Raw genomic sequence first — 18697 nt, forward strand, 5'->3', positions numbered from 1 at the left:
CCTCATCCCACTGTAGTCCCCTTTGTTTAAACATAGTACGCTCGTTTGAGACATTACTTCCTCACCCTCAATCTGTATTACAAATTCAACCATACTGTGATCACTCATTCCGAGAGGATCTTTTACTAGGAGATAGTTTATTATTCTTGTCACCTTACACAGGACCAGATCTAAGATAGCTTGCTCCCTTGTAGGTTCTGTAACATACTGTTCTAAGAAACAATCCCGTATGAATTCCTCCTCAAGGCTACCCCGTGCAATTTGATTTGACCAATCAATATGTAGGTTAAAATCCCCCATGATTACTGCCGTTCCTTTTTCACATGCCTCCATTATTCCCTTGATTATTGCCCGCCCCACCTTGAAGTTATTATTTGGGGGCCTATAAACTACGCCCACCAGTGACTTTTTCCCTTACTATCTCTAATCTCCACCCATAATGATTCAACATTTTGTTCATTAGAGCCAATATCGTCTCTCACAACTGCCCTATCATCCTTTATTAACAGAACTACCCCACCTCCTTTCCCTTCTTGTCTATCTTTCCAAATTGTCAGATACCCCTGTATGTTTAATTCCCAGTCTTGGCCACCCTGCAACCACGTTTCTGTCATGGCCACCAAATCATACCCATTTGTAATGATTTGTGCTGTCAATTCATTTACTTTATTTCGAATGCTGCGTGTGTTTAGGTAGAGTGTTTTAATACTAGTTTTTAAACCATGATTTTTAGTTTTGACCCCTCCTGCAGCCCCTATATATTCAGTGGCCCTTTTTGTTTTTTGCCTTGGGTTTCTCTGCCCTCCACTTTTACTTGTCTCCTTTTTGTTTGCCTCCATCTCCCTGCATTGGTTCCCATCCCCCTGCCATATTAGTTTAACTCCTCCCCAACAGCACTAGCAAACACTCCCCCGAGGACATTGGTTCCGGTCCTGCCCAGGTGCAGACCGTCCGGTTTGTACTGGTCCCACCTCCCCCAGAACCAGTTCCAATGCCCCAGGAATTTGAATCCCTCCCTGCTGCACCACTGCTCAAGCCACGTATTCATCTGCGCTATCCTGCGATTCCTACTCTGACTAGCACGTGGCACTGGTAGCAATCCCGAGATTACTACTTTTGAGGTCCTACGTTTTAATTTAGCTCCTTAAATTAGTCTCGTAGGACCTCATCCCTTTTTTTACCTATGTCGTTGGTACCAATGTGCACCACGACAACTGGCTGTTCTCCCTCCCTTTTCAGAATGTCCTGCACCCGCTCCGAGACATCCTTGACCCTTGCACCAGGGAGGCAACATACCATCCTGTAGTCTCGGTTGCGGCTGCAGAAACGCCTATCTATTCCCCTTACAATCGAATCCCCTATCGCTTATTGCTCTCGCACTCTTTTTCCTGCCCTCCTGTACAGCAGAGCCAGCCACGGTGCGATGAACTTGGCTGCTGCTGCCCTCCCCTGAGTCATCCCCCTCAACAGTACTCAAAGCGGTGTATCTGTTTTGCAGGGTGACCACCGCAGGGGACCCCTGCACTACCTTCCTTGCACTGCTCTTCCTGCTGGTCTTCTATTCCCTATCTGGCTGTGGACCCTTCACCTGCGGTAAGACCAACTCACTACACGTACTACTCATGTCATTCTCAGCAAAGCGGATGCTCCAGAGTGAATCCACCCTCAGCTCCAATTCCACAACGCGGTCTGTCAAGAGCTGGAGGCAAATACACTTCCCGCACACGTAGTCGTCAGGAACACTGGAAGTGTCCCTGAGTTCCCACATGGTACAGGAGGAGCATATCACGTGACCGAGCTCTCCTGCCATGACTTAACCCTTAGATTAACTTAAATTGGCAACAATGCTAAAGTATACTCACTGTTCTCGAAGAGAAAAAAGAAAAACTACTCACCAATCACTTACCCCCTTGGCTGTGACATCACCTTTCTGCTTTTTTGCCTTCTCCCTGTAGCTGCACAAGCACGCCTCACCACGCACCTCCTCGACACTGCTCCCAACGAGAGAGGGAGAGACACAGAGACAAAGACAGGAGAGGGGGGGGGGAGAGAGAGAGAGGGAGAGGAGAGAACCGAGAGAGACACACACAGACAGGCAGGTGAGATGTTCTGTCTGTGCAACACGCAGCAATTTTCTTTCATCTTTTCAAATGAGGCATTTGTTCCGTCTGGCTCCACTCGCTCAGGTCTCCAACCCCAGCAAGAGATGAAGGCTAACACGCACCTGAGACACACCCCCAGCCCCGCTGTCTGCTCCCACAACAAGACAGTCAGTGCAGCATTGCTTTCTGTACATGAACCAAAAGGGATTTTGTATTTATTTAAATGTGCCCATTTCCCCCAAAATTGATTTTAAAAAAAAGTCTGATTATTGGAGTCACTTTATTCAACAAACACTGCTCGATAAACAGCTATTGGTTCAGTCAATGCTGCCCCCCCTTCCCCTACCAGCTCCAACAGAGGATGACCATCTCACCCTCCACCTCCTGTACTTTACTTGCTGGAGAGTGAGACAGAGGACTGTGGCGATGAATATATTGCAGCAGGCACAGAAGTCCTGCAATATAACTATAATGTCAATTATCTATTTATATTTGTAACCACAGTTTCAGCAAGAGGCATTAATCATGTATGGTCCTATTTTTGCGGGGGGGGGGGGGGGGGGAGGAGGGAGTTAGTTTGGCACAACACACACAAAAACAAAACACAGGGACCAGGTTCCTGCTGCACTTGAGTCGGCAGAGTTGGATGGGCTATCGAGGGTCTTTCATTAAAGCCCTCCCCCAGCCTGGTGATCTCTACTGTCAAGAAGAGCAAGAGCAGTGTCATGGGAACACCAGGTGAAAGATCATTCGAAAACACCAGCAGGTGCAGCCAGTGTTACCCTCATTCCACAGCCAGGTCCCTGCTCATAACTGCCTTCAGAAAGGGAAAGGGGAGTGTACCAAGTCAAAGACGATCCAACAAATCACAGCATTTGTTTTACTTTATAAACATTTTATTCAACCACTTTGAGAGGAAGCTCAACTGCAATACTGTTCAACTAATACAGAAAAAAAAAGTACAAAACATGGCATCGTAAAATAATTCACACAATTATATAAAACTAAACTGGGAAAAGCAGAAGTACATTTTAGAACAAAGCTTCACTTCTAGACAACTCTGCAAGAAAATCATTGAAGAGATTATACATTACAGATAGATTTAAAGCATTCACAACTGCCAGGCAAAAATGACCATTACAAAGTGGATTACAGGAACCAGAATGCATTACGTGTTTCGGCACACTATTTAAAAACAACTTTAAAAAGGAACCGTTGAAGGTGCCAACACAGGGATCGGAATCTTCCCCACCAAGTCTGGTAAAAAGAAAAGCTACTGAAGTTCAGATCTAGTGTTAGAGCACTAACAGCCAAAATGGCCAAAGGATGGGAAAGGGAGAAAAAAAAACCTTCATTCAAGACAGGCCCAACACCAAGTTGCTGTGTTATGATCTGGTGTCAGTACAGCCACCATCTTGCCCAATACACTGCTCTTTATTTGGTCAGTAGTTGAGAACACTGCTGACTATCAAGGCCTCTGTCCACTGCCTCGGAATCACAAGCGCAATAATTTAACATTTTATACAATTATGACTATGCAGAATTATCTGAACTGGGCTCTCTGCCAGAGCAAAAATCATCAACAGATTATTCTGGCCAGAAGGCAGCATGTGCTGGTCAATGGTGTTGGAATTCCAAGTCTGGATCCTGAATGTCACATTGAAGCATTGCACACCACAGCACTACTTACTACAGGAATGCCATTAAACTTGACCGTAAGAGTACGCAGTGCTAGTGGAAAGTGGTCACACAAGATGTTTTTTTTTTAAATCATCGGCAGCATTTAAGAAAAAGATACAGCAGTTAGAAAATCAAACAGAAGGGGATGTAGGCTCTTCTGTAACAGGTCCTGGACAGGATTGTTTATCTGTACTGGTAGGTGTTCATGCTGTGGTCCCCTCGGCCATAGCCCCCACCTGGGCTTGAATAGGATGCCTGACTGGAGCCATATCCGCCAGACGTTGGTGTGTTATAGCTACTCTGGGACGGATACCCTGTGAACAATTTACAGTGTTAGCAATGTTGGGCAGGTCCCACAGGATCCTAAATATCTCCTCCCTGGATAGACAGATCCAGCTACCACGTAGTTTCTACAAAAGTCATGCCATTCACTCCTACTATGGTTGAGAGGAACTGGGCAGACAGGATGGTGCCAGGTTCTGTGAGTGAGAAAGAGAGAGAGTGAGAGAGAGAGAGAGAGAGAGTGAGAGTGAGAGTGAGAGAGAGAGAGAAGCGAAAGACAGAGTGTGAAAGACGGAGGGGGAAGAGAGGGAAGAAAGAGCGTGCCAAGTGTGAGAATTTTGGCTACTGGATCTATCCAGTCTCTGAAGTTGTAATTCTGCACCAACTCGAGCAACTTGCATTTAGCTAGTGCCTTTAAAGTAATAACACATCAAGGCGCTTCACAGGAGCGTTATCAAAGAAAATTTGACACCAAGTCACAGGAGGCCATATTAGGATAGGCGACAGGTAGGTTTTAAGGAGGAGAAAGAGGTTGAGTGAGGGAATTGCACATGAATAGGAAGACGGGCAAGGTAATGGAGGATTGTTGCCAGATAGAACCATACTCCAGCACGGAGTGTTTTCAAGGCAGAAAGAGGGGAAACCGTGAAAGACCAATATCAAACAAAAGGGAAAAAGTATCAGTGACATTTAGCACCCCCGGAACCCCGTTCCTCCAACCCCCAATTCTCTCAGCTTAGCACAAGAACTGATTTGAACCTAACATTCTTGCCTGAGATTATTCCAAACATTGTAGTTGGTCCTTAATAACGGTTTGATTTTTGACTTTTGTCCCCTGCTCCCATTTGCCTGCCTTTTTTTGAAGCAGGAAAAATGAAGTGTTCCAAGAAAAGCCTCGCTGTGTAGAACATTAAATTCAAACTGCAACTAATTAGTAAGGGCATGAAATTGATCACATTCAAGAATTTCCATCGAATCTTACCAGTATACGAGCCACCAGCACTGGCACTAGCACTGCCACCTCCTCCGTAGCCTCCTGATGTGTTAGAAGAATACGAACTAGCCCCACCAGAGCCGTATGATGAAGCACTGTATCCTACAAAACAGCAAAAAGGATTGAGAAATTGGGTTCACAACTGGTTACCATGCAAACCTCCGAATGTGCGCATTCTCTGCTTGATGGACTTGGTATGGGTGCAAAGCTCAAAATACTAGCACGCCAACTGGAAGTCATTTCCTGCTCCACTAGTGTAGCTGGCCACACAGCAACTCATGGATGAGCTGCTCGGGATCTGAGAGCAACAGTTTAATCGCACCGTCACCTCACACTACATGCAACACGCCCCACCATGACGTTTCAGACAATGGGGAGCAGAGTTCAGAGGCATGAAGCGTGTCACCTCATTAAGCTTCAGATTGCACATTACATACGCTATTCCTCCTCCTTATATCCTCACTGCAAACACTCCGAATCTAATCTTTCACTGGGACCTCATATTGCTTTAGAGTCCTCCCTATCTCCGAACGCTTCTGACTCTTACGGTCCAAGCTTTGCACCATTATTTCTCTTTGGTTGGGAGTTCGATATTAATATGCTTAAGTTCCTGCTACCAAACAAACCCTTTTACACAGAACAATTCATCGCATATCCAAAAGTCAGATAAAGAAAAATTTCACATACGTACCACCCTTGCGTTCGTAGTCCACGCTAGCGCTAACACTCTGCCCAGGGTAGGAACTACTGTAGGAGGAACCAGAGTAGGAATAGTTCTGGCTGTTGTAGGCTTTCTGTTTTGTTGGAGTTGCAAGCGGGGCTTGACTGTAGCTGCTGTACTGGTTTTGGCTGTACGAGGACTGTGGAGCCTGGTAACCACCCCCTCCACCTCCACCCCCACCTCCACCTCCACCACCGTACGAGGGCTTCTGCAGGGGGGGTTGTGTCTTGACTGGTTTCTTTGGTGGAGGGGTATAACCATCATTCTGACTGTAGGAGTAGCCCCCTGAAGTGCTTGAACTGGAGTAGCCACCACTGTTGTAGTAATTACCTGTGGAGTGAAGAAACATTTAACAGTGTCCACCCACTTTAGCCAAACTACTCCAAGTCAAATCTAAATCTAGCTTAGACCAGATCTGCAAACAGGAGCTCAATTTACCCCTACTCGACCCCCCAAATCAAGTAAAGCTGAAGATTCAGATATTGCCTGCTTGCCGTGATGCAGGACAGTCCAAAGACCCCAAGTTGCCCCCCAGTCCGTGCGTTGTTGCCGATCTCGGGCAGCAGTCCAGTTGCCTGCAGGTGGGCTAGGGCTGGCGGGCAGGGGCAGTATCTTGGGCACCTTATTCCTTGCATGAGACCAACCATCAATGGCCTTGGACATGAGGCATGGTCAAGGTCAGCCTCCATGGTCAAACAGCCTGCCATCAGGCTCATACATCAACAGCTACATGGGTGAGGCACTGGAGGCAGAGAGAAAACTGGAGACAGATCTTAATGTTCTCCTGATTTGTGGTGGAGCTTAATGATCACACCTGAAGTTTGCAACGGACAAGCTCCAAGAGGCCACTCCTACAGGCGACAAGATTACAACGTTGGACTGCTTCTGATAAAAGGGCAAACTGGAACCTGGTGCCAGAGGGATTGCAGCACAATGCCCGCACCACAGAGAAGCACCATGAAGACAATTTGAAATTGGATGCACCTGGACAACGCTAGGACTTCAGTCTATGGGTTAATTTAAGGCGCGGTATTGAGTTTCTCAGAATGCATTGTGTGATCGTGCATGTGGATGAAAACATTCCCGATCCGGCAATTACTTGCATTTATTGAGCAAATTGGCCCTCGATGCTTCAGAGGCTTAATCAGACAAAATAGGACAGAGAAAAAAAAAGCATAGTAGGTAAGGTAACCAAAAGTTTGCTCATCGAGGTAGAGTTTAAAGGAAGGGAGGGAGAGGTAGAGGAGCTTAGGGAGGGAATTCCAGAGCTTGGGGCACGGCTGCCAATGGGGAAATGATGAGGGGGTTGTGCAAGAGGCTGGAGTTGGGCTGGAGGAGGTTACAGAGACAGAGTACCAAGGCCACAAGAGGGGGTTGGAATCAGTCGCGAGTGAGCAAAGTTACTGGTGGGGCCAATGACAATGGATTCAGTCTTCCCAATGTTGAATTAGAGCTTATCCAAGACTGGATGTCAGACAAATAGTCTAACAACAGAGGCAATGAAGGGGTCGAGAGCTGGAGCTGCTGTCATCAGCATACATTTTGAGGCCGACTCCATTTCTTCGGTCAAGGAGCAGCATATAGATAATACAGGATAGATCCTGAGAACAACTGAGCTAACGCTGTGGGGGCTGGGGGTAGGAAGAGAAGCCTTTACTGGATGTCCCACTGAGCTGGACAATGGAGCTGTATTGATGAGTGCGAGGGACAGTGTCAAAGACTGCGGATAGGCCAAGGAAGGAAAATACACCAGTCACTTGATAATTTGTGCGTCACACGGGGCGGAAACCCAATGGGAGGGAGTTGTGGGAGCAGCCACAAACAGCATGGCTACTAGAGCGGCTCAGAGGCTGGGTATTCTGCAGTGAGTAGCTCACCTCCTGACTCCCCAAAGCCTCTCATCCACCAGCCAGGAATGTGATGGAATACTCTCCACTTGCCTGGATGAGTGCAGCTGTAACTACACAAGAAACTCAATACAATCTAGGACAAAGCAGTCTACTCAAACAGTACCCCATTGACCACCAGTGCACCATGGCTACAGTGTGTCCTACCTACAGGATGCATTGCAGTAACTCACTAAAGCTTCTTTGGCAGAAGCTCCCAAACCTGTAACCTCGATCATCGTGGGCAATGGGTGCATGGGAACAGTCACCTCCAAATCACACACCACCCCGACTTGGACATCGCAGTTCCTTTACGATTAGTGCTATGGGGGCACTTTCACCTCACACACTGCAGGTCAGCACCTTCAGGGCAACTAGGGATGGGCAATAAATGCTGGCCGCGGCAGTGATGCCCACATTGCAATAATGCATTAAAAACAAAGTTAATCTGTGGCGCTACACAAGTGATGCATTCACATGGCCACACCCATCAGCAATTTAGGTGCATTCAGCCCAAAGGGGTTTCTTTGGATAAAAGCATTTAGCATCCATTAGGAAAAGTTTCCGTTCTGCACAAACCCAAGCTTCAAAACAAGGGCCACAGCTCAGGAGGACCAAGTCACATTCTGTTCATTACCTGAGTTTTATGCTGGCACTAAGGGGATTGCATTCCACCATCCCATTTCATTTCTCTGAAAATCACAGGTCCCTCCACATAACTCTCAAGAGGCTGGAGGGCGTAACAAATCAGGATGGGTAACGACCACACTTTGTTCAAAATATCAAGGAATAATGGTCAACACAATATATTTAAACAGACAACAGAGCTGAATGTTGCAGAGGCAGAATAAACTGCCGCCACCACAACTTCAGCCCATCCCTGGTTAAAACCATTTTCACTCGTAACTTGCATTTATTCCTTAAAAACGTTTATTGAACTTGAATGAAACAAACTGACATCGGTCCTGTTCAGGATGCTATACAATTGCTCTCGTAGAAAAAAAGTTACAACACATAAAAATGAGCGTTAAAATGTTAACTAAGAGAGGCACAATAAAATAGATCATACAGAACATCCCATGAAGAATTGCAACCCTACTGCTTCACCTGAAAGCTATTTTTGATGGGGTAGGGTGGTACATTGCTGCAAGTTTTATACTACCTACACTAGGAAACACTACTGGTCTAAAATGACATTAAAATCAAGCCCAGCAAGAACAAAGCGAGGAATCCCTGCAGTGTCGCTTTGAATCAAATAGAGACAGCATGTTGTACTCTGCCCCAAAAATACTACAGCTAATTTCAACCAGTAAAACTTTGGATTGGTGGGATAATATTCCACTCAATGAAGATGCAGCCTACAAGGTCTGGTGCAGTTTACTGCAGTGAATGTGGTTAGCAGTGAACCACATACTGTCTGAAAGGGGTGGGTTAAAGAAGCACTCTAGTGTGAAGGGCACAGTCTACTTTAGAGAATCACTGAAACAGTTAAAAAGGGAAACTACCTTCAAAATAAATCTTAACAGATGCTGCAGTTATATTCTCATATCTAAAAACTTAGCAACTTCTGAGCACCAGGAGGAGAGACTGAACTAAATTAAACTAATTTAGGTATAATGTTGATAAACAGGACAAACTAAAATCAGGAGACACGGTTTGGGACCAGTCTAGGCACATTCCTACAAGGGGGAATGAAAGGGCAACCAATGCCAGAGCTCCCTGAATGACGAGTTAAAGAGTAGGGTGAAGCAGAAAAAGGGGCATATGGCAAAGGTCAGGTTGATAATACAAGGGAGAATCAGGCTGAATATAAAAAGTACAGGAAATGAGGGTAAAGAGAGTGGGGGGGGGGGAAAGAGAAAGATTGACAGTTAACATAAAAGGGAATCCAAAAAGGTCTACAGGTATATTAACAGTAAAAGGGTTGTCAGGAGTGCTAGGGATCAAAATGGAGACTATTGATGGAGGCAGAAGGCATGGTTGAGGTACTAAATTAATACTTTGCATCAGTGTTTATCAAGAAAGAGGACTTTGCCAAAGCTCTGGTAAATGAGGTGGTTGCTGGAATAGTGGGGGCTGGGGGTAGGAAAAGAAGCCTTTACTGGATGTCCCACTGAGCTGGACAACGGAGCTGTATTGACGAGTGCGAGGGACTGTGTCAAAAACTGAGGAGATTAAAAATATAGGTGGTGGTATTAGACAGGCTGGCGGTAATTAAAGTGGATAAGTCACCCGATCCGGATGGGATGCATCCTAGGTTGCTGAGGGAAGTAAGGCTAGAAATTGCAGAAGTGCTGGCCGCAATCTTCCAATCCTGTGGTGCCAAAGGACTGGAGGATTCCAAATGTTGCACCCTTGTTCAAAAAAGGGGAGAAGGATAAACCTGCCAATTATAGGCCAGTCAGTTTAATATCGGTGGTGCAGAAGCTTTTAGAAACAAGAATCCGGGAGAAAATTAACAACCACTTGGACAAGCATGGACTAATAAAGGAGAGTCAGCACAGAATTGTTATGGGCAAATAGTTTCTGACCAACTTGGAATTTTTTGATGCGAGCAGTGCAGTTGATAAAGTAACATACATTAGAAGTGTTGGTAAAACTGAGGCCCATGGGATAAAAGTGGCAGCAGCAGCACAGATACAACATTGGCTACGGGATAGAGAGAGAGTTGTGGTGAATGGCAGTTTCAGACTGGTGGGAGACAAGGGGATTCAAGAACTGGGGGTGCTGGTGGCAGGACAGGTTAACAAAGCAGTTAATAAAGTACATGGGATCCTGGGTTTGGAGGCAGAGTACAAAAGCAGGATGTTATGCTAAACCTGTACAAAACGCTAGTTCAGTCCCTGCTGGAGTATTGTGTCCAATTCTGGGCACCACAGGAAGGAAGGACATGAAGACTTGAGAGAGTACAGAAGACATTTACTAGAATGGTTCAAGGGATGAGTGATTAGTTATGTGGATAAACTAAAGAAACTGGAGCAGAGATGGGCAATAGGAAAATTGATCACTGTTTAAAATCATTAAAGGTTTAGAGATAGTAAGGAGAAAGTGTTTCCGATGGCTGAAGGGGATAACCAGAGGGCACAGATTTAAGCTGATTGGCGAAAGAATCAGAGGTGACATAAGGAAAAACTTTAAATGGATATAAACGTAGCACGTGGTCAGGATTCAGAATGCACTGCCTGAGTGTGGGGTAGAAACAGATTCAATATTAGCCTTCGAAGGGGAACTGGATAAATATTTGGAGAAAGAAATTTCAGGGATATGGGGAAAGAGCGAGGGTGTGGGACTAACTGGACTGCTCTTTGATGGATGGAACTATTGCACAAGTCTGGTGCAATTTTGCTCCACCGAGAGGAAACACAGCGGTTTGTAATCCACCGAAGTGACAGTATTGGGCTCAATAATGAAGCGAGTTTCTGCAGCGAGAAGGAAATGAGGGATATAGTAAGATAGGTGGGTTTATGTATAAAAGCAAGACTTGTTGGATCGATACGTCTTTTCAGTTCCCAGAAATGTTGCTCTTAATTCACATAATAGGCACAGACACTGAAGGCTGCCGATACAACAACCAGAATCCATACAGTAGTCCAACAGGTAAACCCTGCTCATTTATACTTACATTACACACTGGTAGATTCATGGGCAGAGCTGAAGATGAAATTACAGGGATGGAAAGGTGTCATAAGGCAGTGTGTGAAAGTATGACAATTCTACTTCAGCGACACCTGAATCAGTACTGAGGTTGTTTCAGGCAGAGCGATACTTCATGTTTTCAGGGAAACTATATGCTTTAAGCAGCAAAATGCGACGAGGTTCAGTCCCAGTTTTCTAGCGCCTTTAGAGCCTGAACCAATGCCAAGTTAATCCAACACTTTTGGTAACACAAATCTGGCCAGGGGGGGGGGGGGGGGGGGAGGGGAAAGCAGGTTGTCATTTCAGAGTACTCCTTTACAAGCATTCTGTAAACTAGTTAACTATCCTGTAAACTTTGGCCAGAATCATAGCACCGTCATCTGCAGCAACTCCCCAGAATCAGTTGATATAAATGACATGCCCCTTCCCAGTGGTACCAACTGCATTAAGCACAACTCCCAGAAGGTGTGAGCCCACAAACCGCTGCATCACAAACACTTCGATGCAACGCGTTCAAGCTTTATAATCCAAGGTTTTAAATTATTTGGGGCTTTAAAAAAAAAAACACAGATCGGACCCAAAATCCTGCCTTTAAGCAGTGCTGGTATGTGACGTTCCAGATGTAGAATCGCCTGGTTAGTTATTGATGGGGACACTACATCCAGTCTCTATTAAACTGCTCCTGCTGCATGCTCGGTCAATGTTGCACATCACCGAATATATTTAGACAACCTTCGACGTACATCTGATTTAAACTTCAAACTCAGGCCAACACTCAATAAGGCCCAAGAGCTGATCACACTGGACTGTCAACATTGGGTAAAAAAGTATTCTGAACCACAATTGCTTCTTTGGACAGTGAAATCCTTTTTCTTCTCCATTGCTTTGAACACAGATTTATTGCTTTGCAGGTGCCATGGTCTTGTTGAAGCCTCCTCCCCAAAGTTTCATCAATATAAAAGGTGACAAATTCTGCAGACAGAAAACACTTCTCTGATGGATGCCAGAATTCGGAGTCAAAAACTAGTGGGTATTTGCCATTTGAGTGGGCACGACAAGAAATCAGAATCCAGATGAAGCAGCAGTCCAGCATGTATCTACAGATTTTGGGCGTCAACAGATCAAATGAATTAGACCAAAGTGGGAGGGGCAGGTTTTTGTATGAATTTTCACCCTCTAGCCAGAGGGAAAATCTTGGAAGCTGTCTTTGAAAAAGTCACCTACAACTGGGAGACAGAGCAGAGAGAAAAAAAAAATTAGGCGTGCTTGGTAAAAGGTAGAATGCCAATTTTTTTTAGATTTCTCTGCTCCTGTCACCTCGTGCAAGTGGCTTTTTCTCAGGCAAGCTGCTTCCTTGTGTACAGATTTCAGTTTGTTGATAAGAGGTTTGCTTCGTGCGGCTTACAAAGCAGAGAAATATAAAACTACAATTCAGCAATAAGCAGTGTGTACAAACTGCAGCACTACAAGATACACAAGAGTTTCCTGGCATTGACCCCAGGCTCAGCAGAGGGCTGCTTGGCAAGTGCAGGATGGAGCCATAGATAAAGTCCAGTCTGTGTGGAGTCAGCCATTGGATTACAACGGACATCACCCTAGGCTGTTGGGAAAGGGGAAAGAAAGAGGGGAAGCCAGTGTTTCTGCTCCTAATCACCACCCATGACCCTGCTACAGAGTCAGCATGAAAGGATATCAGCTGTGATGCCACTCTCAATGTGCTGAGCGCCAGAGCAGAGGCTCACTCTCATTGATCTGCTGGTGGACTGCACCAGGACAGGAGCCTGTCACTATATTGAAGAGGACAAAGTTATGTCTCTGATGTTTTGTCCAGTTTTAATTAGATTATTCCCCTCGCCCCAACATCAGGATCGACACTCCTCAGAATGGTATTAATTCCCAGGTGGATACATAGAAGTTACAATATGGATTCGGGCCATTCGGCCCAACCAGTCTGTGTTGAGGTTTCCCCTCTGCATGAACACGAGCAAAAAGTTGATAAGCTTCAATTCCACCTTCCAGCAGCTCCTTAGAGTATTAGCATCTGCCACAAAAGGTCAGCTCCAAGGCAAGCATCCACATTTCAAACAGAGGGAGAAAGAGAATTGAAGCTTGACCCAATGTGCTTGGATAATACATTCCTGCAGTTTTACATGGCTATTTACTTCTGAAATGCTATCATCTATGATTTTTATAAATATATGCTACAGCAGTACTCACAGCCCCTCGGCACCAAGAGATGTACAATTAACAGCAGCGACGATCTTCCGTCAAAACTGGCTATGTTGTGCGCGGCCCCTTTAAAATTCCCTGCGCACTTGAGCTGCTCGCGCTAGGGCCCCCCGCCGGCCAACGAGCAGGGGACCCCCGCCAGTCACCGCGGGGGGGAAGAAAAGAGGGTCACTGTGCCAGGGATTTGCCGACTACATGCCCATTGGTTTTAAAATCAGCTTCGCTCTCATGCCACAGAACTCAACCGTAGGGCAACGGGAAAGTGACAGATCAAGTCAATTCAGAGCTGGGGGGCTGCTATTGGGGTACAGGTTTATGCTGATTCACAACACCATTTACTCTCTTCTCCTCCCGAGGTGGGGATATGCATTCTATTCAGTTTCACCCTTCCCTTACACACATGCCCCCAAGGGGATCAGAGAAATTGCCATCAGTCCCTTGCCAGAGAACGACATAGTACACAATCTTAAAGTCGTCAGTTAGGTATACTTTTTACAATTAAATCTTACCGTATGCACTAGAGGAATTGGAGGATCCATAACCGTAGCTAGCACCACCACCACCACCTCCTCCTCCTCCTCCACCTCCTCCTCCTCCACCTCCACCACCATATCCATAGCTTCCTCCACCATAGCCAGTCCCTGGGGGATAAAAGCACACATGTCATTTAGAGCTGGCAGCAGAGCTTCCATCCTGTAAGTGCCTGGGTCAATGTGCCCAGTAGTCCAGGGGCCAGCGTCAATAACTGGCGTGGAGGCACCTGGATTGCGTTATTCGACCAGCAAGGTTCTGGCAACAAACTGGAATCCTGGGCAACCCTGCATTCCAATAGACTACACTCGAGGGTCAGACCAGTAAGAAGTCAGTTGCCAGAATTGGAAGTCCATCGGAGATGCCTACACCAGGGAACATGGAGTCCCGACTGAAGGAAAGGCAGACTGCAGGAGTGATGCAGGCGAGGTGAACTATGAACTCCCTCTCTATTTTGATACATCATTTTACTATCAGATCTACAGGGGATGAGGATGGACTGTCTGTTCCCTACTCTAGTGGGCATGACCCATAGCATTAAACTGCCCCAACTTAGCCACCCACAGAATGCCACAGTATGGTTGGTGTAGGGAATGGAAGTGTCATTCTTTCATTAGCGCACGTTCCAAGGTACACTGCAGGATGATTGGTGACACAAGGTGCTGTGTAGAGCAAGTTTTATATTCTCCAACTTAAATGAACAAAGTCAATTAAAATCCTTACCAGAAGACATGTAGCCAGAATTGTTGGATGCATTGAAACCACCTCTGCCACCTCTTCCACGTCCTCTGCCTCGACCTCTCTGCACAGGAGGACCCGCAGGAGGACCAGCAGGGAGCACGCCCATTCCCATGCCGCCACTAAATCCCATGTTGAGCTGCTGTGGCTGTTTGGGGATAAATGTGTTACTGTGATTCTCAACACTGAAGGTTTTACTTATTAATGCAATGCAGCAACAAACAGACGTTTGATTCGCCCCACTGCAAACTTGTAGATGCATAAAGAGTGGGTCATCAGTTAAGAGTCTTGTCGCAAAAGTGATGCACAGGCCTACATAGCTACACCCTTCGGCAACCTAGGCATAGGCGCACAATAAGAGACCATTGGAAGGCTAACTGAACACAATTGCTGGCATGGACATAGCTCCATGCAATGGAGGCAATGCAAACAGAGGGAGATTATACGAGATGCTAACATAAACAGGCCATTTGGCCCAGTCAGTGTTAGTGATTATCCGCCACCATCAGCAACTCTATAAACGGCGTTGCCCACTCTCTTCCAATGTCCCTTCCAACACCTATTCAACCTAGGCCTGGTCTCTTATCCAATCACTCAGTGGTTGCACATTCCATGGCCTCAACTCCAAAAAAGGTGTCTCCTACTCTCGGTCCTACATCTTACATTTAACTTTCTGTCCTTGTTTGGGGCACCTCAACCCCTTTGGAAACAGTCTGTTGCTGTCTCTTTGCTCCCATCCTTGCATAATTGTCAATACTTCCACCAAATCACCCTTAATCTCTACGCTGTTCCAATGAAAATAACCCCCATTTTTACAAGTCTTTTTTCATATTTGAATTTCCTCATACCAAGCACAATCCCAATGAAAGATGGATTGCAATGCACAAAAGCCTCAATATCCTTCCTATAATGTGGAGCCAAAAACTGCACAGCACTCAACTGTGGTTTTGTATCGATTCTTCATTACATCTCAACCTTTATATTCAATACCTCTTGCCATAAAACCCAGTATTCCATTAGCTTTTGTGTCACAGGATACATTGCTTTTTATTTGCATTTTCTCCTGTTTCCTGAAGGCACCAACTCACATGGTGGTACCGTCCGGTCACCCTTTAATGGCCACTGATTCGTGAAAGAACCTAAATCAGCAAGTATCCATTGACCACAATGGCTGCAAAGTGCAGCCCAACCCGGTATTCACCCAATAGCCACATATCCCAGCAGAGGTTAGACAAGTCACCCAGATTAAAGCGAGCATTGCCTGGTGATCGAACCAGGAACCTGACCGGGTTGTTTAGCTTGGAAAAAAAGCCGAGACGTTGAATGGTGGAGCAGGCGTGAAGGGCTCCCTAGTTCTTATGTTCTTTCTACTCTTGACTACGATCCAGTGATCCTTATGAAAGGGCATGTATGGATGCTGGCAAGAACAGGGCGGGATGCATTCACGTGCACTCCTCTGGTCAAGTAGTCAAAGCTCAGATAAGCAACAAAACCATTACCCCAACACGAGAGTGAACACCTGCAGCAGACACAAGGTTAGGACACAACCATGATGCAGACTATATGCATTGTCTCTTGGAAGGGCTGAGTCTACACGGTCAGCTCTTCCTTAGCTCATACTTTGCAGACAGCAAAAGCAGAGCCCTAGAGTGCCCACCTGAACGATTCTCTTTTTCTTAACTTCTACAGGAGGCTGGTGGGGAAAGAGTTTTTCCAGAGCTGCCAATGCAGCATGTGCTTTCGCCACTTTCTTATTCGAGCCAGACCCGGTGAACTTCTGCCCATCAACTTCAACCTGCAGCAAAAAGACAATTCCTTGCATTAGTTCAGAAATTCAGAGTGAACCAAATTCAAGATCCTCAGCAACATTTTCCACACATCTTTCTTCCATCTCAATCCTTACCTCCATAACAAACCGCTTATCATGGCTGCCGCCAGTCTCCGATATTAATTCGTACTTCAGTCCCCTTCGCTTCTCATTCAGTTCCATGACTGGATTTTTTCCTTGTTTGGTCAAAATTGGACCTTGCTGACGTGCACTCTGAATGGAGAAAGAGACACACTGTTATACAGACCATTGGTCAAGTAATGAATTCTGTAGAGATGATTCCTACCAAGAAGAGAGTCCCACTCATCATCAATGTACAAAGGAACGAATTATACTACCCAGAGTGAATCCCTACTACTGCTGAAAATCTGCAGCCCACAATGGAGCTTTTATGAAAGTGCAGACTCCAAAGGGTCGTGTACCTCAGCCTCTGCCACTGGCGTTACAGCAGCTGGTTTTACAGTCACTGCGGGAACTGGAGCCACTGGCTTCGGCTCCACTCGAATCACAGTTTCTTCAATTTTTTCCGGTTCCACTCCAGTTGGTAGTCCCTTATCCTGCAAAACCTGTCAGAAAACAAGTGGGCCAGTTATAGTTGCAAACAGGAGACAACAAAATGGCAAGCATTATACCAAGCTCTTCAGCTACAGAAAACAGGAACAGCACATGTTTACTGTATTCAATAGCCATAACTGTTCAAATGGCCCATCCCAGATTCCTCCCACCAGCAAGGGACTCAGAAACTGGCAGCAGTGATGAGGCAACCTTTTATAGACAGCAACTCAGCAAAGTCAGACATTGTGGATTTACAACAGCAACACTTTGCTGAAGGGCAGCACCTTGCCCAAGTGGCCAATCTTTATAGCGTGTCTGGAGAGCGAAGATAGGGCGAGGGGTGCTGCCACTACAACACCCAACCCTGATCTTCTCAAGTACCGGCTCAGAAGTGCAGCTTTTCCTTGGGCATTGGAGGGGAGTAAAGCTGGAATTAGAAAGCAAAAATAAAGAAAGTGAGTTTGAAGGAGAGGGGAAACAAGCAGGAAAAAAAAAGGGTAAAAAAAAACAAAAGCATTTTGTCTAAATGCACATAGCATTTGTAACAAAATAGATGAGTTGACGGCACAAATTGAGACAAATGGGTATGATCTGATGGCCATTAGAGACGTGGTTGCAAGGTGACCAGGACTGGGAATTAAATATTCAGGGGTACTTGACAATCTCCAAGGACAGACAGAAAGGAAAAGAAGGTGGGGTGGCTCTACTGATAAAGGATGGAATCACTGCAATAGTAAGAGACGATATTGGCTCAAATGATAAGGGTGTTGAAACAGTTTGGGTGGAGATAAGGAACAATAAAAGGAAAAAGGTCACTGGTGGGCGTGGTCTATAGGCCCCCTAATAGTAGCAACTCTGTTGGTCGGAGCATAAACCAGGAAATAATGGGGACTTATAAAAAGGGAACAGCAACAATCACGGGTAATTTTAACCTCCATATTGATTGGACAAATCAAATTGGTCAGAGTAGCCTGGAGGAGGAATTCAAAGAGTGTATAAGGGACGGGTTTCTTGAGCAGTATGTAACACAGAAAATAGGTGCAGGAGGCCATTCGGCCCTTCGAGCCTGCACCACCATTCAATAAGATCATGGCTGATCATTCACCTCAGTACCCCTTTCCTGCTTTCTCTCCATACCCCTTGATCCCTTTAGCCATAAGGGCCATATCTAACTCCCTCTTGAATATATCCAATGAACTGGCATCAATTCCTCTCTGCGGTAGAGAATTCCACAGGTTAACAACTCTGAGTGAAGAAGTTTCTCCTCATCTCAGTCCTAAATGGCCTACCCCTTATCCTTAAGACTGTGTCCCCTGGTTCTGGACATCCCCAACATCAGGAACATTCTTCCAGCATCTAACTTGTCCAGTCCCGTCAGAATTTTATATGTTTCTATGAGATCCCCTCTCATCCTTCTAAACTCCAGTGAATAAAGGCCCAGTTGATCCAGTCTCTCCTCATAGGTCAGTCCTGCCATCCCAGGAATTAGTCTGGTGAACCTTCACTGCACTCCCT

The 18697-nt window shown here is 45.8% G+C and overlaps 1 protein-coding gene across 3 annotated transcripts in view; it reads right to left on the reverse strand.

Moving 5' to 3' along the window:
* Positions 1–2976: 2976 nt before the first annotated feature.
* The window catches only part of ilf3b (interleukin enhancer binding factor 3b), a 53517-nt gene continuing 37796 nt past the window's right edge, over positions 2977–18697 (reverse strand). For 2 of the 3 annotated variants that reach the window (XM_070872948.1, XM_070872946.1), the window contains exons 15-22: positions 17050–17193; positions 16703–16840; positions 16457–16594; positions 14785–14947; positions 14040–14171; positions 5750–6109; positions 5047–5160; positions 2977–4096 (exon numbers count right to left, since the gene is read on the reverse strand). In XM_070872948.1, the coding sequence (XP_070729049.1) occupies positions 3966–4096; positions 5047–5160; positions 5750–6109; positions 14040–14171; positions 14785–14947; positions 16457–16594; positions 16703–16840; positions 17050–17193 (1320 nt within the window). In that variant the 3' untranslated portion in view covers positions 2977–3965. Of the gene's footprint in view, positions 4097–5046; positions 5161–5749; positions 6110–11857; positions 12528–14039; positions 14172–14784; positions 14948–16456; positions 16595–16702; positions 16841–17049; positions 17194–18697 lie in introns of those variants that run through there. The other variant, XM_070872949.1, reaches the window with a different exon arrangement.

Source organism: Pristiophorus japonicus, unplaced genomic scaffold (genome assembly GCF_044704955.1).
Source record: "Pristiophorus japonicus isolate sPriJap1 unplaced genomic scaffold, sPriJap1.hap1 HAP1_SCAFFOLD_389, whole genome shotgun sequence".
NCBI classification, from domain to species: Eukaryota; Metazoa; Chordata; class Chondrichthyes; family Pristiophoridae; genus Pristiophorus; species Pristiophorus japonicus.